The sequence below is a fragment of the Callionymus lyra genome, chromosome 1, assembly GCF_982586985.1.
Source record: "Callionymus lyra chromosome 1, fCalLyr1.hap1.1, whole genome shotgun sequence".
Lineage (NCBI taxonomy): Eukaryota > Metazoa > Chordata > Actinopteri > Syngnathiformes > Callionymidae > Callionymus > Callionymus lyra.
In genome coordinates this window covers 2221957-2248523 of record NC_141818.1, presented here as the reverse complement: position 1 = coordinate 2248523, position 26567 = coordinate 2221957, and the positions used below count along the sequence as shown (strand labels likewise).

The 26567-nt window shown below is 44.9% G+C and overlaps 3 protein-coding genes across 3 annotated transcripts in view; all 3 read right to left on the bottom strand.

The window, feature by feature from the left end:
- The window catches only part of LOC148087376 (calsenilin-like), a 125032-nt gene that overhangs the window by 20463 nt on the left and 78002 nt on the right, over window positions 1–26567 (bottom strand). Inside the window, exon 4 of the mRNA XM_087787786.1 lies at window positions 5231–5405. Within this exon, the coding sequence (XP_087643912.1) occupies window positions 5231–5405 (175 nt within the window). The remainder of the gene's footprint in view (window positions 1–5230; window positions 5406–26567) is intronic.
- Window positions 6214–8539, bottom strand: LOC148087384 (tripartite motif-containing protein 16-like). Its single transcript, XM_087787633.1, has one exon. The coding sequence runs from the start codon at window positions 8508–8510 to the stop codon at window positions 6909–6911; it is 1602 nt and encodes a 533-aa protein (XP_087643759.1). The 5' UTR covers window positions 8511–8539; the 3' UTR covers window positions 6214–6908.
- Window positions 13065–14932, bottom strand: LOC148087383 (tripartite motif-containing protein 16-like). The gene has a single exon (XM_087787646.1). The coding sequence runs from the start codon at window positions 14898–14900 to the stop codon at window positions 13305–13307; it is 1596 nt and encodes a 531-aa protein (XP_087643772.1). The 5' UTR covers window positions 14901–14932; the 3' UTR covers window positions 13065–13304.

Genomic DNA, 26567 nt, shown 5'->3' with positions numbered 1-26567 from the left:
GTTGTGATAGTGTAGTAACAAGGATATATGTGTAGTATTGTCCATTACTTGACTCTGGTGTTGTGATAGTGTAGTAACAAGTATATATGTGTAGTATTGTCCATTACATGACTCTGGTGTTGTGATAGTGTAGTAACAAGGATATATGTGTAGTATTGTCCATTACATGACTCTGGTGTTGTGATAGTGTAGTAACAAGGATATATGTGTAGTATTGTCGAGTACTTGACTCTGGTGTTGTGATAGTGTAGTAACAAGTATATATGTGTAGTATTGTCCATTACATGACTCTGGTGTTGTGATAGTGTAGTAACAAGGATATATGTGTAGTATTGTCGAGTACTTGACTCTGGTGTTGTGATAGTGTAGTAACAAGTATATATGTGTAGTATTGTCCATTACTTGACTCTGGTGTTGTGATAGTGTAGTAACAAGTATATATGTGTAGTATTGTCCATTACATGACTCTGGTGTTGTGATAGTGTAGTAACTAAGGAAAGGTAAGGTAAGGTAAGGTAAAACTTTATTGATCCCTCAGGAGGTCTCCTTCGGGAAATTGTTTTTTTCCAATAGCCAGCAATTTTTCATAAACAATAAAAAATAATACATAAAAAATAAGAAGAAGAACATAAAGAGGAAGAACAAGATGAAGATGATGATGATGATGATGATGACACAATCTAAGTCTAAAGATAAAGAACATAGGTCAAAGAAAAACAACAAAGGATACAAAGACTAACATAGAACAGAACATCCAGATACTCTCAAATATACATATACAATATACAAATACTGAATGTTTGTAGGACAAGATGAGATTGAAAAATAAGAAGATTTGTAAGTAAGTAAGTAAGTAAGTAATATATATTTATATAGCGCTTTTCGAGACCAGGGTCACAAAGCGCTTTAACAATCAAAACAATACTCAAAACAGTACATACTTCAAAGATCAAGACAACACCGAGAACAATTATGTATTCATGTATATCGTTAGGTTTCTTTCATTTTACTTTAAATTATATTTGTCTTCTGTCTTGTTTCTGTATATTATTACATCGTATTATATACTTTATTTTGGGCAGTAAAGTAATAATCTGTCTCTGCACATAATGATTCATATTCAATTCTAACTGACGGTTGAAGCTTTTATTTTGTATTTCGTTTTAGAATAAAATAAACGTGTCGTTTATCTCAGATCAGGTTCATTTTGAAAGCTTTACATTAAATTATATTTGAAGTTCAGGAAATGACCACTATGTGCTGCATAATGATGTTAACAATATAAACACAAAAACACACATGAGTTCACTGAGAGGGAGTGAGACAAGATGAGTTGAGAACTACTCTCAAGTGGAAAAAATACGACCACGATTTGCATTTTTTTTGTGAAATTAGGTTGTTTTTTTGTTGCTTTTTTCCCCTCTACTTAAAAAGCCAAACTACCAGATATTAAAAAAGTAATTGATCGTGAAAACAAAGAATAAAATCCTTCACTTATAGTATGTTTATTGTCAATTGTGCAGCCATGAAAGCATGACCTGCAGCTCCCGGCGTGATTTGACTGATGTGCAAAGACTATAAATATTGATGTATTTCCCATAATCCACTTCTTCGCGGAGCTGAGCTTCGGTTAAACAGCTCAAATCCCTTCAACCCTCTTTTGTCCTCCATCCAGATTTTCTCATTTTTCTTCATCAGGCGCCTGCATATCTCCCCGCAGAGCGGAATTAGGTCCAGGTAATGGATCAGTGGGTTCCGATCCCGCCTGGATCACTGGCCCGTGGAGCGGCAGTGATGAGCGGCGAAGATGAACCGAGAGAAGAAAAAACAGCTCATTACTTCTTCAGGGAAGATTCATCACTAGATCTTTCATGCTGGCGAGCATCAATGAGGAGGAGGAGGAGGAGACTGGGAGGAGGAGACGGATCCGGCCCATGAACGGATCAATGGGGAAGTGGGAAGGAGGCGGACTAGATTAGACCGAGGCGGACTAGATTAGATCGAGGAGGACTAGATTAGATCGAGGCGGACTAGATTACCTTGAGGCGGACTAGATTAGATCGAGGCGGACTAGATTAGCTTGAGGCGGACTAGATTAGATCGAGGCGGACTAGATTAGCCTGAGGCGGACTAGATTAGATCGAGGCGGACTAGATCAGACCGAGGCAGACTAGATCAGATCGAGGCGGACTAGATCAGACCGAGGCGGTCTAGATCAGACCGAGGCGGACTAGATTAGATCGAGGCCGACTAGATTAGATCGAGGCGGACTAGATTAGCCTGAGGCGGGCTAGATTAGATCGAGGTGGACTAGATTAGATCGAGGCGGACTAGATTAGCCTGAGGCGGACTAGATTAGATCGAGGCGGACTAGATTAGATCGAGGCGGACTAGATTAGACCGAGGCGGACTAGATTAGACCGAGGCGGACTAGATTAGATCGAGGCAGACTAGATTAGCCTGAGGCGGACTAGATTAGATCGAGGCGGACTAGATTAGCCTGAGGCGGACTAGATTAGATCGAGGCGGACTAGATTAGACCGAGGCGGACTAGATTAGATCGAGGCGGACTAGATTAGCCTGAGGCGGACTAGATTAGATCGAGGCGGACTAGATTAGATCGAGGCGGACTAGATTAGACCGAGGCGGACTAGATTAGACCGAGGCGGACTAGATTAGATCGAGGCAGACTAGATTAGCCTGAGGCGGACTAGATTAGATCGAGGCGGACTAGATTAGCCTGAGGCGGACTAGATTAGATCGAGGCGGACTAGATTAGACCGAGGCGGACTAGATTAGATCGAGGCGGACTAGATTAGCCTGAGGCGGACTAGATTAGATCGAGGCGGACTAGATTAGATCGAGGCGGACTAGATTAGACCGAGGCGGACTAGATTAGACCGAGGCGGACTAGATTAGATCGAGTCCCATTCTCCTCTAGATGGTTCACGTGGTGACTTTTCTTCTCGTTCTGTTCACTTGAAGCCAAAGACTCTTCAGATACTGCCTGCAACACTTCCTCATCTCCTGGTGCGTTCTTCCAGACTTCTCTAGCCCGAGTCTGGTTCTCTCCTGGTTTCTGCCTTTTTTTTTTTAGCTATTTTCCAATCATGTCCCGGGTCTGCCCTTGGGCTTCCTCCCATCTGCCCGAAAACCTTCTCTCAAGGATGAGGATGAGTCTCTCACAGTTGCCAAAGCTTCTCACTCTCTGCTAGACGCACTACAAAGAAAAACCACTTCTGTCTACTGTCTTTGCCTTTTGGCTCAGCTCTTTTCCCTGCCCGTCACAACAGATTGAGTACAAGGACGTCATGAGTGAAGATACTGCAGCCTCCATCCTTCCCCTCACACGTGAAAAAGACACCAAGATGCATTAAGTCTTTCCGCTGGAGGCAGTTAATTTATTGCCTCTAATGATGTGATGGACGAGCAGATTTAAAATTCTTTTTTTATTTTTTTTTATCAATATATTGGGACAAGGAAAGAAGTATAGTTTTTTGAGGCCTTACGAATAACCATCTGGATCCACAAACGCTTTGAAGGTAATACTTACTGTGTGTTATCTCAGGGTCAAGGTGACTCAAAGGCCCGAAAACAAAAGTGTCCTCACACTTCTTCACGAACATGTCCTCACACTTCTTCAAGAACACGAACATGTCCTCACACTTTTTCAAGAACACGAACATGTCCTCACACTTCTTCAAGAACACGAACATGTCCTCACACTTCTTCACGAACATGTCCTCACACTTCTTCACGAACATGTCCTCACACTTCTTCACGAACATGTCCTCACACTTCTTCACGAACGTGTCCTCACACTTCTTCACGAACATGTCCTCACACTTCTTCACGAACATGTCCTCACACTTCTTCACGAACGTGTCCTCACACTTCTTCACGAACGTGTCCTCACACTTCTTCACGAACATGTCCTCACACTTCTTCACGAACGTGTCCTCACACTTCAAACATGTCCTCACACTTCTTCACGAACGTGTCCTCACACTTCAAACATGTCCTCACACTTCTTCACGAACGTGTCCTCACACTTCTTCACGAACGTGTCCTCACACTTCTTCACGAACATGTCCTCACACTTCTTCACGAACGTGTCCTCACACTTCTTCACGAACATGTCCTCACACTTCTTCACGAACGTGTCCTCACACTTCTTCACGAACGTGTCCTCACACTTCTTCACGAACATGTCCTCACACTTCTTCACGAACATGTCCTCACACTTCTTCACGAACGTGTCCTCACACTTCTTCACGAACATGTCCTCACACTTCTTCACGAACATGTCCTCACACTTCTTCACGAACGTGTCCTCACACTTCTTCACGAACATGTCCTCACACTTCTTCACGAACATGTCCTCACACTTCAAACATGTCCTCACACTTCTTCAAGAACATGTCCTCACACTTCAAACATGTCCTCACACTTCTTCACGAACGTGTCCTCACACTTCTTCACGAACGTGTCCTCACACTTCTTCACGAACATGTCCTCACACTTCTTCACGAACGTGTCCTCACACTTCTTCACGAACATGTCCTCACACTTCTTCACGAACATGTCCTCACACTTCTTCACGAACGTGTCCTCACACTTCTTCACGAACATGTCCTCACACTTCTTCACGAACATGTCCTCACACTTCTTCACGAACGTGTCCTCACACTTCTTCACGAACATGTCCTCACACTTCTTCACGAACATGTCCTCACACTTCTTCACGAACATGTCCTCACACTTCTTCACGAACGTGTCCTCACACTTCTTCACGAACATGTCCTCACACTTCTTCACGATGGCAAATTATGATGATGATATTAATGGTATTCATTATAATGTCAAAGTATGATCATGTAAAAATGGTTCTAATGCATTAACAAATGTATTTTGTATTTATTATTAATTTACATTTTCACACTTATTTACTTTTTGCGTGTAATTTTTCGAGTATATATTAATCCCTCAAAAACAAGTTAGTCGAAGAACTGTTTTGAAAAAAAACTCACGTACACAAGAATAAAATTGCAGCTTATTTCGCTTAATAAAAGAATTATAATTGCCCACCCCTGCTCTAATGAGTGACAGTTTTGATAAACGACCTCCAGATACCTGACCCTGAGGTCAAGCGGGGCCGGTATAACGAGGGGGGATCGATGCGGCGATCGATCGGAAACACTCGCTCGAGATTTCTTCTTCTCTGGCTCACCTTTGTCCTGCGGCTGCGTGCTGGCGATGATCCACCGCACCAGGCAACACTTCATCAGCGCTCTACGCGAGAACCGGGGTTTCTGCCACTTGCCCGAGTCCTTGGATCGGCCCGGCGCCGGCTCCACGCCGTTGGCGTCTCCCAGCAGACCGCCGTCCACCACCTTACCGTCAGCCTGGAGGAGCGGGGAAAACGGAGATCAGGTTCTGAACTCAATGAGACGCGGAAACATTTTCAGCAGCAACAACACAGGCGTGGACACGCACGCTCTACAAATACTACTTAGATGGACATGTACACACACGTACAAATACACGTGCATGCACACGCACGTGCACACAGACATGTACACACGCAAACACATTGATGAAACTTACACTCAAGTGTGCGTGACTTTACTGAGTGGCCTGATGAATCTCAGACTGTGGTACTGATTGTGTTGGTACATGTGTGTCTGTTCGTGCACAAGCATGTGTGTGTGTGTGTGTGTGTACATGCAGGTGTGTCTATGCATTTGTGTGTACGTGTGTACGAGAATGTGTGTGTCTGTACATGAATGTTTGTGTGCACGTGTGCTTGTACATGCATGTGTGTGTGTGTGCATGTGTGTAATTGTATGTGTTTGTGTGTTTGCATCTGTGCGTCTGTACATGCATGTGTGTAAATGTGCATGTGTACACTAATGTGTGTGTATATGCGTGTGTGTGTGTACAGGCAGGTTTGTGTGTACACTAATGTGTGGGTGTGTGTACATGTGTGTTTGCATGTGTGCATCAGTTTGTCTGTACATGCTCTGTGTGTGTGTCCATGTGTGTTTGTATCCGTCTGTGTGTGTCCATGTGTGTTTGTATCCGTCTGTGTGTGTCTGTGTGTTTGTATCCGTCTGTGTGTGTCTGTGAGTGTTTGTGTCTGTGTGTGTTGTGATTGTTTACTGCAACCTTACTTCTTTGTCGTGGACGCGTCAGAGGAAGGAGACGCACCAGTCTGACCATGAATCATGTTTATTAAAGATCAGTTACAAGAAGACATTCATCGTCAGTAAGAATCTAAAGCTGGACAATCAAGTCGAGTCACATGACGTCACTGTGTCTTCACTGCAGCACAAACAACCAACAAACGTTCTCAGAGACTTTCATCCAAACATTGAAGCTTCACGTGATGATGTGACGACAATCTCACTGTCGTCTACTTTAACTACACAATCTCTCTGTCGTCTACTTTAACTACACAATCTCACTGTCGTCTACTTTAACTACACAATCTCACTGTCGTCTACTTTAACTACACAATCTCACTGTCGTCTACTTTAACTACACAATCTCACTGTCGTCTACTTCAGCTTCACAAACTCACTGTCGTCTACTTTAACTACACAATCTCACTATCGTCTACTTTAACTACACACTCTCACTGTCGTCTACTTTAACTACACAATCTCACTGTCGTCTACTTTAACTACACAATCTCACTGTCGTCTACTTCAGCTTCACAAACTCACTGTCGTCTACTTTAACTACACAATCTCACTGTCGTCTACTTTAACTACACAAACTCACTGTCGTCTACTTTAACTACACAATCTCACTGTCGTCTACTTTAACTACACAATCTCACTGTCGTCTACTTTAACTACACAATCTCACTGTCGTCTACTTTAACTACACAATCTCACTGTCGTCTACTTCAGCTTCACAAACTCACACGAGGACCAAACACTGACTCCAGCATGTAGAGGTCGAGAGAACTTGGTCTGGACTCTGTGGAGGAGAGTCATGGTCTCAGAGACGCTGTAGAAGGACAGAAGACCAGCAGAGTGATCCAGGTACACCCCCACTGTGGAGGGTCTGACACTGGAGACTTTAGTTGTGATGTTGTTGTGTGTAAATGTACAACCAAAGTTCAAACAATATAAACGCCAAGATTTGTCATTAAATCCAAAACGACTTTCTTCTCCTGATCTGCTGATGTTCTTGTATGAAACTGCTACTACAACATCTTCTGTCGTCTTCACCTCCCAGTAGCAACGTCCAGTTAAAGACTCTTGACTCAAGACATGAGGATATTTAATGAATCTGTCTGGATGATCAGGACGAGACTGATCTTTACTCATAAATGTCACTTTCTTGTTTCCTTCAGACAACATCAACCTTAAGTGTGCAGTGTTTGGATCCAGAGTGATGTCCTGTGAGTATGTGAGGAACTGCTCTCTCTCTGGATGGACCATCAGTGAGATGTTGGTCCACATGTCTCTCAGAAGGTCCTGGACTTGGTCTCTCCAGGCTGACATGAAGGCTGACACTTCTTCAAAGCGACGGTGAGTTTGCTCAAGGGTCGTGGAGGAGGTCGTGTCTTCACTGACCTCTGAGAGTGAGGTCAGGTTCTTGAAGAAGACAGCGTGACTGTCAGTGAGTGACAGCTTCTGCAGCTCAGCATCTTTCTTCTTCAGCTCAGAGATCTTCTGCTCCAGCTGCTCCTTAAGTCTTCGGACTCGAGCGGCTTCAGTCTTCCGCTGAGATCTGATCTTCTTCTCCACATCAGACTTTCTTCTCTGGAGCATCTGGATCATCTTGTCCAGGGTCTTATGACTGGTCTTCAGTGCTTTATCAGCGGATACTCTGATGTTCTTCTCCTCCTGCTGGAACAGCTTCACTTCCTCCTCTGTCTTCTGGATCATCTGCTGGATCCTTCCTCGACTCTGATCCACGTCTTTCTCTCTCTCCCTCCTCTCTGCTGCCGCCGAGACCATGTCATGATCTTTGTGTTGGTCCACAGCACAGAGGTGACAGATGAGCTGCTGATCAGAACGACAGAACATCTTCTTCTCCTCCTCGTGTTGAGGGCAGATCATCTCCTGGAGCTGCTTGGACGGCTGGACCAGCTTGTGTCTCCTGTAGGCCGGAGCTTCTAGATGAGGCTGGAGGTGAAGGTCACAGTAGGAGACCAGACACACCAGACAGGACTTCATGGCTTTCATCTTCCTCCCAGTGCAGATGTCACAGACCACATCTTCAGGTCCAGCATAGCAGAGGTTCTCAGCTGCTCCAGTCTTCTTCAGCTCCTCCACTAACTCTGCTAACACAGTGTTCTTCTGCAGGACAGGTCTTGGTGTGAAGCTCCGTCTGCACTGAGGACAATCGTAGATGTCCTTGTCCTGCCAGTGACCTTCAAGACAGATCTTACAGTAGTTGTGTCCACAGGGAAGAGAGACTGGATCCTTCAGTAGATCCAGACAGATGGAACAAGAGAAAGATTCTCTCTTCAGATCAACTCTAGTCTCCATGTCTGTGCGACTGAAACACTCCCTTCCCAGGTAAGGTAAGGTAAGGTAAGGTAAGGTAAGGTAAAACTTTATTGATCCCTCAGGAGGTCTCCTTCGAGAATTTTTTTTTTCTAATAGCCAGAAATTTTTCATAAACAATAAGAAATAATACATAAAAAATAAAATAAGAAGAACATAAAGAGAAAGAACAAGATGACACAATCTAAGTCTAAAGATAAAGACAAAGAAAAAACAACGAAGACAAAGGCTACAAAGACTAACATAGAATACAGAAATTTCCCTGAGAGTGTCACCTCAAAGGAATCAATAAAGTGCAGTCTAAGTCTAAGTCAAAGAACAGAACATCCAGATACTCTCACTCCACTCCTGCCCCCGAACTCAGAATTGCACAATTTAATAGCCCGAGGAATGAATGAGTCCCTGAGTCTATTTGTTTTGCACCTGGGTAGGAGCATTCGTGCACTCATTCTGCTTCTCTGCTCACTGATGACAGTGTTCAGAGGATGACTGTCATCATCCATGATGGACAGTAGTTTGTTCAATGATCTCCTCTCAGCAACTGTCACCAGTGAGTCCAGCTTCATTCCAACCACAGAGCCAGCCCTCCTGATCAACCTGTCCAACCTGTTGACACTCCTCTTGGACACATTTCCACCCCAACACACCACAGCATAGAATAGAACACTGGCCACCACAGACTGGTAGAACATGCAGAGAGCTTCTTGCAGATGTTAAATGATCGAAGCCTCCTCAGAAAGTACAGTCTACTCTGAACCTTCTTATATACATGGTCTGTATTGCAGGACCAGTCCAGTTTACTGTCCATCCACACACCGAGGTACTTATAGTTGTCAACTATCTCCACCTCGTCGCCTCTGATGGACACTGGACGTGGCTTTGTCCTGGACCTCCCAAAGTCCAAGACCAGCTCCTTGGTCTTTGAGGTGTTCAGCTGCAAGTGGTTCCTCTCACTCCAGTCAACAAAGTCACTTATCAGACTCCTATACTCGTCTTCGCTGTTGTCCCGATGCATCCAACAATGTCAGTGTCGTCAGCATACTTCTGGACGAGACTCAGCTCTGAGTTGTAGCAGAAGTCTGAAGTTTAGATGGTGAAGAGGAGAGGGGCCAGTACTGTCCCCTGAGGTGCTCCTGTACTGCACACCACAGTGTCAGACTTGATATCCTTCAGCCTGACATACTGTGGTCGATCAGTAAGATAGTCCGTAATCCAGGAGACCAGCCCAGGGTCCACATGCATCTTAGTCAGTTTGTCCTGCAGCAGAGTGGGTTGGATAGTGTTGAAGGCACTAGAAAAGTCCAGGAACAGGATTCTCACTGAACCGCTTCCTTTATCCAAGTGGGAGTAGGTCCGATGCAGGAGGTGAAGGATGGCATCTTCCACACCAACTGCTGGCTGGTAGGCAAACTGCAGGGGGTCTTGCGCGTGCTGGACTTGTGGCCTGAGATGTTTGAGGACCAGCCGCTCCAGTGTCTTCATCAGCTGCGAAGTCAGTGCCACCGGTCTGTAATCGTTCAGCACACTCGGTCGGATCTTTTTAGGGACTGGAACGATACAGGAAGTATTCCACAGAGTTGGTACTTTCCCCAGCCGTAGACTGAGGTTGAAGACATGCTGGAGTGGCTCAGCTAGTTCAGCAGCGCAGGTCTTTAGCAGTCGAGCAGACACCTTATCAGGACCAGCAGCCTTCCCTGGACGAATCCTCCGAAGTACATCCTGTACCTGGAGTGAGGTGAAGCTGGGAAGTGGTTGTGTGGAGCTGGGGGGGGGCACAAGAAGGTGGGGCAGGTCCTGTGGCGGGCAGCAGTGAGGGTAAGGTGACCTGCTCAAACCTGCTGAAAAAGTTGTTCAGTCCATTTGCCTCCTCCACCGTGTCCACTGCAGTCAGAGAGGCCTTGGTCTTGTGTCCAGTGATGGTTTTAACACCATCCCAGACCTCTGTTATTTCTTCTCGGCTCAGCTTCTCCTCCAACCTCCTCCTGTAGGTGTCCTTTGCCTCCCTCAAGCATCGCTTCACCTCCTGCTGAGCTGATCTCATGGCGTCCCTGTCCTTGCGCCTGAATGCCACTTTCTTCCTGTTAAGGACATCCTTGACCTCCTTCGTTGCCCACGGTTTATTATTAGGGTAACAGCGGACAGTCTTAGTAGGGGCGACAACGTCCAAGCATAAATTTAAATAATCCGTTAGACAGTGTGTCTGTCCCTCGATGTCCTCACCATGAGACTTCAGCAGCACATCCCAGTCTGTTGTTTCAAAGCAGTCTCTGATGGCGTCCTCCACAGCTGGTGTCCACTTTCTGATTGTCTTAGTGGTCACAGTCTGTCTCTGCACCAGAGGAATGTACTGTGACTGAAGGTGGACCAGGTTATGATCGGACCTTCCAAGTGGAGGAAGAGGTTTGGCTCTGTAGGCGTCCTTCAAGTTGGAATAAAGAAGGTCAATTGTCCTGTTATTCCTGGTGGGACAATCCACAGCCTGATGGAAAGTAGGCAGAGTAGAGTCCAGGTTGACATGATTAAAGTCTCCAGAGATGATGATAAACGCGTCAGGATGTTGATTCTGAAGTCGAGCTGTCATTGTGTGGATCTTCTCACAGGCAGATGCAGCCGCAGCGCTCGGAGGAATGTAAACACACAGCGCGATCACGTGACTGAACTCACGCGGTAGATAATATGGACGCATGCTGACAGCCAACAGTTCTAAATCTTGACAACACGAGACTTTCTTCACAGTAACGTGTCCCGGACTACACCAGCGTTTATTCACCTACATGATCAGACCTCCTCCTCTGCGCTTCCCACAAGCACGCGTGTCTCTGTCCGCTCTGACGGAGCTGAAACCAGGCAGCTCCACGAGTGAGTCCGGAGTCAGCTGAGTGAGCCACGTCTCCGTGAAGATCAACAAGCTGCTCTCTCTGTAGATCCGCTGGTTGTAGAGGGCAGACAGCTCGTCGATCTTATTCGTCAGTGAATTGACGTTCCTCATCGTGATCATTGGGATCGTTGGTCTGTGACGTCTCCGATTGTCCGTTAGCTTAGCCTTTAGCCTCTTCCCTGCTCGACAGCCTCGGTAGCGGCGCTGAAGTTCGATCGGGATCTCGTGGTGATCTCCAGCCCGTGCCATTGACTTCAGCGACAGTAGATCCTCTCTTGAGTAAACAAGACGATTCTCTCCATGTTCAAAAGTATCCATTTAAAAAATTATAGTAAAAAAATCATAATAAATTATAGAAATTTCTGCGGAGCTACTGTAGAGGCAACACTTTTATACTCTCAATCACCTGTTGACGTAACAATCTGGTCCAACCTTTCGACTCACGTACTTTTATACTTCCTGGAAAACACCTGATCGTTCTTGACAATGCCCTCGACACACCTTGATTCTGTCTCACACTTACACAAACTGTGTCTGTACATGCTTGTGTGTGCACATGTGTGTGTGTAAATGATGTGTGTACATGCATTTCTGTTTACATGTGTGTGCTTACGTGTGTGTACACTACTGTGTTTGTATATGCATGTGTGTACGTGTGTGTGTACATGTATGTGTTTGCATGTGTGTGTGTAAATGTGTGTGTACTGTTAGATTAAAACTATTATATACTATACGTATACGCCATACTTAAATTAATGCTAAAAGATAATCAAAACATAAAGTATAAATTACTCGCTTGATCTAAGAGCGGGAACGTTTGACTACACATTCACTATCAACATTCCACTCAGACTGATTCACACTGGTTCGAGGCAAGCTTAAACAGAATTAGAGATACGACACCAGTAATTTAAAACTTCGGTTTATCTGCAAATTAGATTAGATTACAAGAAAACAAATTAGGAAGTTCTCTCTGCAGGTGATCGGGACACAGGGAACTTGAAAGGACCATTTGGCCGGAAAGAGACGACCTCCCGGTTGGGAAATTTGCCTTAAATATAGCGATGTTTCTACAGCTCGGGACCTTTTCTCTCGGGCCTATTGACCTGTACCGCCTGGAGAAAGTGCTTCCAGTCGCGATTGTAAATGAAAGCTTGTAATTTATTTGACTTGGAGCGGCGAATAAACGACCCGTTACACACTCTGGATTGTTCATCTTTCTCCACGAAGCGAAGTATAAGACCCTGGACGGAAATGACGTCGTGTTGGAGCGTCGGAACGGACCCCGTGTTTTGATTGTTTTAGTACGCTAATGTGTGTAAATGTATGTGTATATAATGTGTGTGTATATGCATGTGTGTACATGTATGTGTGTACTCTAATGTGTATGTACATGTGTGTGTATATGCGTGTGTGTACATGTATGTGTGTACATGTGTGTGTTTGCGTGTGTGCATCTGTGTGTCTTGATCTGAAACATGTCACACATTGTCGTACTGCTGTATGTTGTGTCAGCGAGCTTGTGTAGCAACACAAAAGCTGATGAATAAACATGTGTCGTCAACATCACTGAAGGGGAAGCAGTTCAAAGGTCAAAGGGTTGACCTCTGATGAGCGTCACTGAAGGTTTGACGCGTCGGAGGAAGGAGACGCACCAGTCTGACCATGAATCATGTTTATTAAAGATCAGTTACAAGAAGACATTCATCGTCAGTAAGAATCTAAAGCTGGACAATCAAGTCGAGTCACATGACGTCACTGTGTCTTCACTGCAGCACAAACAACCAACAAACGTTCTCAGAGACTTTCATCCAAACATTGAAGCTTCACGTGATGATGTGACGACAATCTCACTGTCGTCTACTTTAACTACACAATCTCACTGTTGTCTACTTTAACTACACAATCTCACACGAGGACAGAACACCGACTCCAGCATGTAGAGGTCGAGAGAACTTGGTCTGGACTCTGTGGAGGAGAGTCATGGTCTCAGAGACGCTGTAGAAGGACAGAAGACCAGCAGAGTGATCCAGGTACACCCCCACTGTGGAGGGTCTGACACTGGAGACTTTAGTTGTGATGTTGTTGTGTGTAAATGTACAACCAAAGTTCAAACAATATAAACGCCAAGATTTGTCATTAAATCCAAAACGACTTTCTTCTCCTGATCTGCTGATGTTCTTGTATGAAACTGCTACTACAACATCTTCTGTCGTCTTCACCTCCCAGTAACAACGTCCAGTCAAAGACTCTTGACTCAAGACATGAGGATATTTAATGAATCTGTCTGGATGATCAGGACGAGACTGATCTTTACTCATAAATGTCACTTTCTTGTTTCCTTCAGACAACATCAACCTTAAGTGTGCAGTGTTTGGATCCAGAGTGACGTTCTGTGAGTATGTGAGGAACTGCTCTCTGGTCTCTGGATGGACCATCAGTGAGATGTTGGTCCACATGTCTCTCAGAAGGTCTTGGAGTTGGTCTCTCCAGGCTGACATGAAGGCTGACACTTCTTCAAAGCAACGGTGAGTTTGCTCAAGGGTCGTGGAGGAGGTCGTGTCTTCACTGACCTCTGAGAGTGAGGTCAGGTTCTTGAAGAAGACGGTGTGACTGTCGGTGAGTGACAGCTGCTGCAGCTCAGCATCTTTCTTCTTCAGCTCAGAGATCTTCTGCTCCAGCTGCTCCTTAAGTCCTCGGACTCGAGTGGCTTCAGTCTCCTGCTGAGATCTGATCTTCTGCTCCAAATCACACTTTCTTCTCTGGAGCATCTGGATCATCTGGTCCAGGGTCTCCTGACTGGTCTTCAGTGCTTTATCAGCGGAGACTCTGATGTTCTTCTCCTCCTGCTGGAACAGCTTCAGGTCCTCCTCTGTATTCTGGATCATCTGCTGGATCCTTCCTCGACTCTGATCCACGTCTTTCTCTCGCTCCCTCCTCTCTGCTGCCGCCGAGACCATGTCATGATCTTTGTGTTGGTCCACAGCACAGAGAGAACAGATGAGCTGCTGATCAGAACGACAGAACATCTTCTTCTCCTCCTTGTGTTGAGGGCAGATCATCTCCTGGAGCTGCTTGGACGGCTGGACCAGCTTGTGTCTCCTGTAGGCCGGAGCTTCTAGATGAGTCTGGAGGTGAAGGTCACAGTAGGAGACCAGACACACCAGACAGGACTTGATGGCTTTCATCTTCCTCCCAGTGCAGATGTCACAGACCACATCTTCAGGTCCAGCATAGCAGAGGTTCTCAGCTGCTCCAGTCTTCTTCAGCTCCTCCACTAACTCTGCTAACACAGTGTTCTTCTGCAGGACAGGTCTTGGTGTGAAGCTCCGTCTGCACTGAGGACAATCATAAATGTCCTTGTCCTGCCAGTGACCTTCAAGACAGATCTTACAGTAGTTGTGTCCACAGGGAAGAGAGACTGGATCCTTCAGTAGATCCAGACAGATGGAACAAGAGAAAGATTCTCTCTTCAGATCAACTCTAGTCTCCATGTCTGTGCGACTGAAACACTCCCTTCACAGGTCAACACTTTTATGCTCTCAGTCACCTGTTGACGTAACAATCTGGTCCAACCTGTGGACTCACCTGATCGTTCTTGACAATGACCTCGACACACCTTGATTCTGTCTCACACTTACACAAACTGTGTCTGTACATGCTTAGACTTAGACTTAGACTACACTTTATTGATCCCTTTGAGATGACACTCTCAGGGAAATTTCTTTTTTTTATTTTTATTTTTTTTTAGACCTAAAAAATGTGTGCACATGTGTGTGTGTACACTAATGTGTGTGTACATGCATTTGTGTTTACATGTGTGTGCTTGCGTGTGCGTACACTACTGTGTTTGTATATGCATGTCTGTACGTGTGTGTGTACATGTATATGTTTGCGTGTGTGTGTGTAAATGTGTGTGTACTGTTAGAGTAAAACTATTATATACTATACGTATACGCCATACTTAAATTAATGCTAAAGATAATGAAAATATAAAGTATAAATTACTCGCTTGATCTAAGAGCGGGAACATTTGACTACACATTTACTATCAACATTTCACTCAGACTGATTCACACTGGTTCGAGGCAAGCTTGGAACAGAATTAGAGATATGACACCTTTAATTTAAAACAAATGTTTATCTGCAAATCACACCTTAAATCGTAGATCAAAGAACAAAGCAAGACACACCTGAGAAATGGGGGCTAAAAGACGGTAGAGCAGAAAAGCCCCGCCCGAGAACATTTGAATGATTAGATTACAAGAAAACAAATTAGGAAGTTCTCTCTGCGGGTGATCAGGACACAGGGAACTTGAAAAGAACCATTTGGCCGGAAAGAGACGACCTCCCGTACGGGAAATTTGCCTTAAATATAGCGATGTTTCCACAGTTCGGGACCTTTTCTCCCGGGGCTATTGACCTGTTCAGTCGCCGGAGAAAGTGCGCCCGGTCGATCGTAAATGAAAGCTTGTATTTTGTTTGACTTATAGCGGCGAATAAACGACCCGTTACACACTCTGGATTGTTCACCTTTCTCCACGAAGCGAACTATAAGACCAGGGACGGAAGTGACGTCGTGTTGGTGTTTTGATCTTTTTAAATGGTGCCGTGACCCAGATTCGTAGTGGAGAGTTTTGGACAAGGAGCAGTGACTGATTGAAGTTTTCTCAGCCAAACGAACGGGCCCAAACTAACGTAAGCAGAAAACCTCTTCTATTAATTTCTGCATTTAGTTTTGTCTGGGTGAGTTAATCGATGTCTGGTGCTATCTGGATTGAATGGGTTCTAGATGGTTCTGCTTCTAAGACTAAGAAAAAGATAGCTAGTTGTGGTGTGGTGTTCCATTACGACTCTCGGTCTATATTGTAACCATAGATTGAAAAAAATTGGTTTGGGGATTCTTTTGAATGGCAAACTGGGCTCTTTTGGAAGGTTATAGAGGCATCTAATTTCACCACTTTAGAGATCGCTTGAACCCCGAGAGTACGGATGGAATGTTTTCTTTAAAAAAGCTTTTCTTGGCTGAATAATCAAGTTTCTTGGTATGGTTATGCTGCCTTATGATTACATATATTATGATAAAAACAAAAACAAACTTTCTTGATTAATGCAACGTTTACGCTAATGTGTGTTTTACAAGTTTTCTGTGGAGAAATGTATAGATAACTTTCTTGAATTTCTATTGGGTTAAAAAATAGAGTTTTTTTCTTGTAAGTTTTGTTCTGCAAGTTTTTTTTTTTAAAGAAAGGGTAAAAACGGCTTACTTGGTCTTTACCAAGTTATATGTAAAAGTAGTTTTACAGTCAACTCCTGTAAACTTCTATTGGTTGAAAACGGCGTTTTTTGCTTGTGAATTTCATATTACAAGTTTTTTATAAAGAATTTTGGACATTATTAGATAAGTATTCAAGCGTCTTAATTTTTTGGGGAAAAAAAGCGTTTCTTGTGAGTTTGGTGCCGCAAGTTTTTTAAAAAGGTTGGAATAATCTGGTTGTTGTCTTATGTTTACGTTGGTTGCATAGTGAGTACCTATAATATGATGAAAAAAAACTTTCTTGACTAATGCGACGTTAATGCTAATGCATGTTTTTCAAGAAATTCTTAAATTTATATTGGGTTAAAAAATAGTTTTTTCTTGTAAGTTCTACGATTTTTTTTAAAAAGGGTAAAAACAGCTTTCTTGTGTAACCGGATGGTTATTTTTGGTTTGTTATTGAAATGATTGTTTACATTCTCTTGGTCTCCACTCCATACGCAGTTGAGGCCAATTAGTTAATGAGGGCGGGCTTTAACTATAAAGGGATGAGTCACTCAGTCTTCCCCTCTCCTGTGTCGTGTCCTGTTCTCCGCTCTTGGGTATGGTATTCCATTGACTCATGGTCATAGTTACTTAGCTCATCGGTGGGGCACCGATGAAACGAGGGGGGGGAGGATTGTAACCGGATGGTTATTTTTGGTTTGTTATTGAAATGATTGTTTACATTCTCTTGGTCTCCACTCCATACGTAGGTGAGGCCAATTAGTTAATGAGGGCGGGCTTTAACTATAAAGGGATGAGTCGCTCAGTCTTCCCCTCTCCTGTGTCGTGACGGTCAGCGTTCTGGGACGTGCGTGGTCCTGTTCTCCGCTATTGGGTATGGTATTCCATTGACTCGTAGTCCAGCACAGCGATCTAAATTAGTTATTGTTTTCTCTTCACAATTTGGTTCTTTCTTTTGTTTTAGGGATGTGCAGATACTATGCCCTGCCTTGCCTCTTTGTGTTTAGTTTGGGTTAGTTATTCTGTTCGCTATAGCTAGTGTAAAGAATCGGTTACATACTTTCTGGCGTTGTTGGCAGGATCTGGCAATCAAGCAAATGTACCTTTTATAGTTTCATTAAGTATCTGTTGTGTGTCAGAACCACAGTAATAGTTGGAATAGTTGTGTTGTTTACAAGTCAGCTTGGTTGTTTCTGTGTTGGCTTATGGTGAATAGAGTTTTTATTTTGAGGCAAGGCAGGGTCCGGTAGCTGACAGCCCCTTCTGGCTGCCCTTGGTAACCACGTCGGCAATACTCCAAAATGGCGGAAGAGCTCCAGGATCTGCGGGAGCAGGTGGAGAACCTGCAAGCTGAGAACAATCGGTTCCGTCGAGAGCGTGATGCCAGCGAGGCGGGCCCAAGTTTCCGAGGACGCACCGAGAGCGCTGCTGTTTCGGAGAGAGTCGTGTACCTCCCACGAGAGCGGTGTACCTCCCACGAGAGCGACGATGCCCTGTTTTCAGGGGCAGTCATGGCATCGGGATTGAAGAGTGGATTGAGGAAGTGGAACTCAGTATGAAGACCAGACACTTGGGACCAAGTGATCAGGCTTGGTTTATTTATGACCATTTGGAGGGCGAGGCTCGGGACGAGATCAAGTACAGACCACGCGCTGAAAAGGAGGATCCGGAACGGGTCTTTGAGATCCTGAAAGACTTGTATGGGTGTGCCAAGTCCTATATCGTGCTACAGCAGGATTTTTTCGGTAGGAAACAGCTGGAGGGTGAGTCTCTTCAAGAGTTTTCCCATTCGTTGAACTGCCTAATGAAAAAGATAATTGCCTGCTCTCCAATGAGCGTCCCTAATGCTGCACTCTTACTTCGGGATCATTTTGTAGAGCATGTAACCAGTTCTGATTTGCGCAGAGAATTGAAGAGACTTGTTCGTAACCACCCTGAACTGACTCTGCTGGACATCAGAGCTGAGGCTATACGATGGGAACGCGAGGGAGGATCAGAGGGTAGTCGGCCCACCATGTCTGCTTTTTGTGCCTCTCAAACTGTGACTAGACATACTGATGTTAACCCTAACAGCTTTTAGCCCTTACTGCTTTGGTTAAAAAGCAACAGGAACAGCTTGACCAGATTACCCAGACATTGGCTGCGATGCAAAGGCCTCCAGTCCCTCATTCTAGCCAGTCTCGTGTGATTTGTAGACGGTGTCAACGGCCTGGTCACTATGCTAGCCACTGCGAAAATGAGCGTGTTCTTCCAAATACTGTTTCTACGCTTACTGCTTCCCAAGTAGTCCGTACAGATCCTCCGCTGCCGGAAAAATAGCACCCCCTGATGTATTGAGCGAGACATTAGGTGGGAACTTGCAAGGCTCAGAGACCGTAGTGGATAAAGGACAACGGGAACGATTGATTGCCCCTTCCCCTCAAGTGGTCATTAAGATGGCGGGTGTTAGTGTCAGGTGTATCCTTGATACTGGGTCCATGGTGTGCACTATTTCGGAGAGTTTTTTTTCGGAAACACTTTAAAGACAAACTGCGTTCTTGTCATTCGTTGGGGTTAAGGGCTGCCAATGGGTTAGAAATTCCCTACCTGGGGTACTTGGAGCCAGACATCGAAGTCTTTGGTCGTGTAATACCTCGGCGGGGCGTGTTGGTAGTAAAAGATGTTCATGAGCAGGTGACACCACTCGGGCATATTGGGGATGAATATTATAAAGGCTTGTTACCAAGTGTTCCCCAACCAATATAGCTCCGAGGTTCACGATTCGGGTGAAGGATTAGCGCCGTCTGAACCTTGGCAGTCCGCATTCCAATTTTGCCATCAAGCAGAAATTCAGCCTCTCGTTTCCCGCTCTTCGCTAGCCAGACTAAGGGGTAGAAGGCGCTTATCTATTCACTGGGCGTCCACAAAAATAGTGGCAACAACTTGTTCCTCCTTAGTAGCTTCATGTGGATCCGTACTGATTGAACCACTGAATCACGAGTTTACTCTGCCAGCCCGATTATTAGTGTCCCGGAGTTTGGTCCGTGTTATTCCAGGTACTGCGTATTTCCCTGTGGTTAATGTTGGCATGTCAGTAGTTGACATTCAGCCTAAATGTCCAATAGGACGGGTGTCCCCAGCGGAGGTAGTGAGTCTCCCGGCAGGGCTGAGTGAAGTGTGGGGCGATACTGAACGGGTTGCTGCCACCATTAGGTCGCAGAGCATGGGGGGCAGATCTGTCGTGGATGAAATTATGGGGCTTGATCTCTCTTCACTCTCTGACGTAGAACAGCATAATGTAAGAGAGTTGTTGCTCAAGCATGAACAGGTGTTCTCTGCATTTGATGGCGACCTCGGCTGTACGTCCTTAATTTCTCATGACATTCCCCTCTTAGATGAAACGCCAGTGAGACAGAGGTACCGACGCATCCCACCTTCGGAATATGAGGCGGTAAAGGCCCATATACATCAACTACTGGAAACTCGGGTGATACGAGAGAGTAGTAGTCCCTATGCCTCTCCCATTGTTCTTGTCAGGAAGAAAAATGGGGATCTGCGACTTTATGTGGACTACCGGCAGCTAAACAAACGGACCAGGAAGGACACTTTTCCCCTCCCTCGCATCGAGGAGTCCCTCGATGCCATGTCTGGAGCTAGATTGTTCTCCACAATGGACCTTGCCAGCGGTTATGATCAGGTACCCGTGGCTGAGAAAGATAAAGCAAAGACTGCATTTTGCACACCATTTGGTTTATTTGATTCAACCGCATGCCATTCGGTTTGTGTAATGCTCCTGGGACTTTCCAGCGCCTCATGGAGCGAATGTTTGGAGCACAGCACTGCCAAACCCTGCTGTTGTATTTGGACAACATCATTGTGTTCTCTTCCGGTGTAGAGGAGCATCTAGATCGGTTGGAGGTTGTGCTGACCCGTCTGGAGTTGGAAGGACTCAAAGTTAAGCTGGAAAAGTGCAAGTTCTTCCAGCAAGAGGTACAGCACTTGGGCCATCGTATCTCCAAAGAGGGGGTGTCGACAGATCCCAGTAAAGTTTCTGCAGTTGTGGACTGGCCACGACCTACCACAGTCACTGAGCTCAGGTCATTCCTGGGTTTTGCCAGCTATTATTGGCGGTTTTGCTAAGCTGGCTGCCCCTCTACACAGGATGGTCGCCGAGCTGGCTGGAAAGAAATCACAAAAAGGACGGAACGTGCTGCTGGGAGACGGATGGTCGACAGAGTGTGAAAAAAGTTTCACAGAACTCAAAGGACGCCTAGTAAGTGCCCCCACGTTGGCTTTTGCTAATTTCGCCCTGCCCTTCATCCTAGAAGTTGACGCCAGTCATGGGGGACTTGGAGCAGTGTTGTCCCAGGGGCAAGAAGGGAAAGTGCGTCCTGTGGCCTACGCCAGCCGCAGTCTTCACCCAGCGGAGAAGAGTTACAGCTCAATGAAATTGGAGTTCCTGGCCATGAAGTGGGCCATGGTGGAGAAGTTTAAAGACTATCTGTGGGGCCACAAGTGCATTGTGTGGACAGACAACAATCCCCTGAGCCACCTGGAGACTGCCAGACTGGGTGCGACAGAGCAACGCTGGGTGGCTGAGCTCTCTGTGTTCGATTACAGTGTACGCTATCGGCCAGGGCGCACCAACACGAATGCAGACGCCTTATCTAGGAAGCCCTCCAGTATGGTCCAGAATCTAGAGAATATGATGCCAGGAATCAAAGTACCCACCGTTGTCCATGGGGCGGCTGGAGAACATCTCTATGTGGGGTTGCAAGCAGCTGTGGCAGCCCTTCCCTCCCGGACGATATCAAGGCACTTCAGGCAGCCGATCCAATAATTGGAGCCTTCCGCCACTTCTGGCTGGATAGAAGGTTGCCCAGCCGAGCGGAAAAGGAGCAACTGAGCCCCCAGGTACGTGGGCTGTTACAGCAGTGGGACCGTATAGTGATGGAGGATGACCTGCTGTATCGCCAACTTCAGCGTCCAGATGGTGGGGAAAATATTCTCCAGCTACTTCTGCCTGAGTGTCTTAAAGAAGAGGTTTTCCAGCAGCTACACCAAATCATGGACATCAGGGTATTGAGCGGACATCAGAGCTGGTGAGGCAGCGTTGCTACTGGCCCTGTATGGGCAAAGACATCCGAGATTGGTGCCAACAGTGTGAGCGTTGTTCTTTGGCAAAGTCTACCCAGCCCAGGATCCGAGCCCCCATGGGTCACCTCTTAGCTGCTCGGCCAAATCAGATTTTTGCCATTGACTTCACTCTTTTAGAGCGCGCAGAGGATGGTAGAGAGCTGGTGATGGTAATGACTGATGTGTTTTCAAAGTTCACCCAGGCTCTACCCACCTGGGACCAGAAGGCCTCCACAGTAGCCGAAGTGCTTGTTAAGGAATGGTTTTTCCGCTATGGTGTTTCGGCCCGTATCCATTCAGACCAGGGGAGGAACTTTGAAAGTACCCTGGTAAGGCAGCTGTGCGACTTGTATGGTGTACAGAAGACCCGCACCACCCCTTACCATCCTCAGGGAAATGGACAATGTGAGAGGTTCAATCGAACAATGCACAACCTGCTGCGCACGCTTCCCCCTGACCAGAAGTTGTCTTGGCCCAGCCACCTTCCCCAGTTGACTTTCAGCTACAATACAACCCCACACCAGTCGACGGGTGAATCGCCACACCTGCTCATGTTTGGACAAGAACCCCATTTGCCTGTAGATTCTCTCCTTGGTCATCTCCCGACACCAACGGCAGGCCGTGTGGATGAATGGGTAGCCGAGCACCGACGTCGCCTTGGTGTAGCCCATGAATCTGCCAGGGAATGGCAGGAAAGGTCAACAAAGAGGAGGAAGGAAAGACATGACCAGAGGAAGTTGTGCAGATCCTTGGAAGTCGGTCAGCGGGTTTATCTAAGGGACCATGGAGGCCCTGGACGTCGTAAAAATCCAGGATATGTGGAAATCTACCATTTATAAAGTTGTTAAAGCTCCAGAGCAGGGTGGAGTGGTATACTCCATAGCTCCAGTGCAGGATATCACCCAGACCAGAGCTGTTCACCGAACATCATTAAAACCTGCATTGAATCTGCCATCACAGTTTCCCGAGGATAATCAGTCACCATCCGAGGAGAACCTGTCAGAGGATGATGAAGGTCCATGGGTGGTTGTAAGTGGGCCTGATCAAGGTCCCTCCAATTCTTTGAGGTTTCGTTCCATGCCCAGAAGACAATCCATGACATCCCCCAGGGAAAGAGTTCCTCCTTGCCTTCCTCCCAGGCTAGAAAACCAACCTGCCAGCAGGAGTCCAGCCCCTCTCAGGAAGTCTTCACGGGTCCATGCAGGACGGCACTCTAACATCCATCACCTCCCAAGGACCATCAGGGTAGAGGGATCAGGGACGACTACTCCTCAGGTGTTGGGTTCAAGTAGTATTGCTGCAGCCAATTTTTAGACCCTGGTCATAGTTACTTAGCTCATCGGTGGGGCACCGATGAAACGAGGGGGGGGAGGATTGTAACCGGATGGTTATTTTTGGTTTGTTATTGAAATGATTGTTTACATTCTCTTGGTCTCCACTCCATACGTAGGTGAGGCCAATTAGTTAATGAGGGCGGGCTTTAACTATAAAGGGATGAGTCGCTCAGTCTTCCCCTCTCCTGTGTCGTGACGGTCAGCGTTCTGGGACGTGCGTGGTCCTGTTCTCCGCTATTGGGTATGGTATTCCATTGACTCGTAGTCCAGCACAGCAATCTAAATTAGTTATTGTTTTCTCTTCACAATTTGGTTCTTTCTTTTGTTTTAGGGATGTGCAGATACTATGCCCTGCCTTGCCTCTTTGTGTTTAGTTTGGGTTAGTTATTCTGTTCGCTATACAGTTATTTAGGTTTGGTTTGGTTCAACTTTGAGACTTGTATATTGTGTTAATGTGTTTATTTCCTGTGGTTCTTTTGTTTGGGTTTAGCACTTTGTTTCAGTTTTTCGGAGTAGCGATGTGTTCAACTGAAGTAGTGTTCATAATTGTCATTTCTGTCCAGTCAATGTGTGGTTTTTGTTGAATACTAATGTGTTTTTGGTTTTCCCTTTATTTCTGTTATAATTACTATCTGTTTTGTTGATTGCAATTATGATTATTTGGGGACTACGTCAGTTGTAAGGCATTTGCTGCCCTGTCTGGCTAAACAATAAACTATATTTTCTGGTACTTGTGTTTGTGCCTGTATTCATTTGTCGGAGGTTTCTACGCGCAGGGTCGTGGGTCTATATCTTTAGGTGCAAGGCCTAAAGTGGCGTTGTTGGGTACTGATTAACACCAGTCCACCGTTACTCCCCGGGCTAGTGTAAAGAATCGGTTACACTTGGTTAATTATTTTTAATCAAGTTATAGGTAAAAGTAGTTTGCTGGACAATTATCTTAGAAATCTGGTTAAAAAGGCGTTTATGCTTTAATTTTCACATCATAAGTTTTTCAATTCATTATCATTTATCAATTTTGGGTATTATAATATAGGTATTCAAGGGTGACAGTTCTCTTGTAGAGAGGGAGACGAACAGTTGGTGTAAAAAATAAATAAAATAAAAATAAATAAGGAAAAAAATAAAATAAATAAAAAAGAAATGGATTTATATGTGGAAAAAATTACTCCGTTGGATCGGAAAAATGTTGTGAAAATGAATGGACTAAAAAGCAGAGAAAGATTGGAAATCTGTCTGATTAGGGCATGCAGATGCCTGAAGAAGATATTCCTGGAGAAACTGTGAAAAACATTACTCTAAAAACTTGAAGTCATTAGGAGGAGGAGAACAAGCATGTTGTTAAGTGAAAAGACTAGTTGTTTTTTTTTTAAATACTAAAAGCTGATAAAGACAGATTTTCTATACTTATTGAAATGGTAAAACTGAAGTGATGGCACCAGTGAAAGCTGCTAAAGAGGAGGTTGTTGATGAAAATAATGCAACTAAAATAACAAATCCACCACCACCTTAACTAGAAGGTGGAAACCAAAGAATAGATCCACAACTGTCAGACAAAAATTATTTTGAACCTTATGCCCAACTGTCTGCTAAATTGCAAGAAATGGTAATAAAAGAGAAAGTAAGCACCGAGGCACCAGTGTTCAATGTTACAGGAGAGCAGCTGATGATGGATCAAGATGGTAATGAAATAGATAAAACAAAAATGATCCATTTAAAAGAGATAATCGATAATGTAGCAATAATAACACAGAGGCAAGACATTCTCACAAGAGATCTAGTAGACACAGCAGAAAAAACACTTAGCAGATCAGTTCAGGTAGCAATAAGACAAGGACAGGATAAAGAAGATACAGATGTGAGTGTAGCCATGACAAGTGCACTTAAGACCATAGAGCAGCTGCGTGAGGAGGTAGATGACAAATCAGAAAAAAATGAAAAGTACATAAAAAAAGAAAAATTACAGTGAGAATGAGGAACAAGAAAAACATTGTAATTATAGACTTGAACCAGGCACGCCACCAAAACCCTCTAAACATATAGTCAAAAGTAGAAAAGGTGAAAAAGGGACACCAGAGAGATCAGATGGATTGGGAACAGGCCTTTATGGACAGTTTCCTCTAGTGGTGAAGAGTGGAAGAAAGAGGGATTCTTCTGATTACATCTCAGCAACCGTGATGGATGTGCATTACTAACTGAATGTGTTAAGTTGTGTAATTGCAGGACAGGAGATATTTAAATCCGACTTGCTGCAGTGCTGCACAGAGGCTGAAGCAAGTTGTGTTGTGAGGACAGTTAAAACAAAGAACACGGACCCCCTGCTGACATTCCACAGGATGTAAACAGTTCCACATGAGCCGGGGTGCAGTGGGGGAGATGATGTCAGGCTCATGGGGAAAGCGACTCCTGTGTCCATCAGTTGAAAGTAAGGGGAAGAATTCTGAGTAGAAGTGGATGTGTGAATAAGATTGCTGAAATGGTCAGTTAAGAAACGTCTGTGGATAAGTAATAATAAAAACAATTGGTCAGAAGGAAATATGTTTTTCAGGGCAAGACAGTGATGCACAGAGGATTCTAGTTGACTTTGAAAAAGGGGTACAGCATTGCATTACAAAGCCTATGATATATATACTTTTTTTTTAAATCAGGAATTGGTTAATTACAGAAATTGAATTTATCAACGGGAGTGAAAATGGTTACTCTTGCATCCTTACTGTACAATTCTTGAATAATCTCATTTAGAAGGCATGGTTCTGACAGAGAAGTCTTAGCAACATAAATAAATAGTGGTGACGTTAATTTGAAAAGAAACCTTAAAAGAGTTTATATAAAATAGACGTAGTTTTTAATTGAATGGTAAAGGAATGATTTCCAAGGTTCAGCACAGGTGAGGTCAGACTGCATAACACCCCAGTTTCAATTCTGCTGGAATAAAAGTTTGCTTGTATTTAACAAATATGTGTCTAGTCCTCCTTTGCAGGATATAGTTGAAGGAGACAAAGGAAGGCTAAACACTGACCTAACAAAGGTCATGGAGGATCCAGGTTTGAATTTGCATTCAGGTGGAGATACCTGGAAGGGGACACAGCAGGTGGTGGCACTAACACCAGTGCAGAACAGTCTCACCACCATAAGAGAACCTGGTAAAATAACATCTTAAGACTCTCACAGGTTCCACAAGGAGGACTACAGCGGAGACGGTGTAGTTAAACAGGGGCAGTTGGATCCAGGTGATCTGAGATGATCAGACAACAATAGCCCAAAGGACAGGTAACATAAAAATATGTTATGTGTCCTCTAGGGGAGGTTGATGTATGAATGGAATGAATGAGTAATGAATGAACAGTGAACAGTATTGGTGACAGTGATGTTCTGAATTTGGGGATTCCTGGTTTCATGTCCTAATGGGGGACGCCCCGGGTGAATCAAAACGAAAAAGAAAAGAAAAA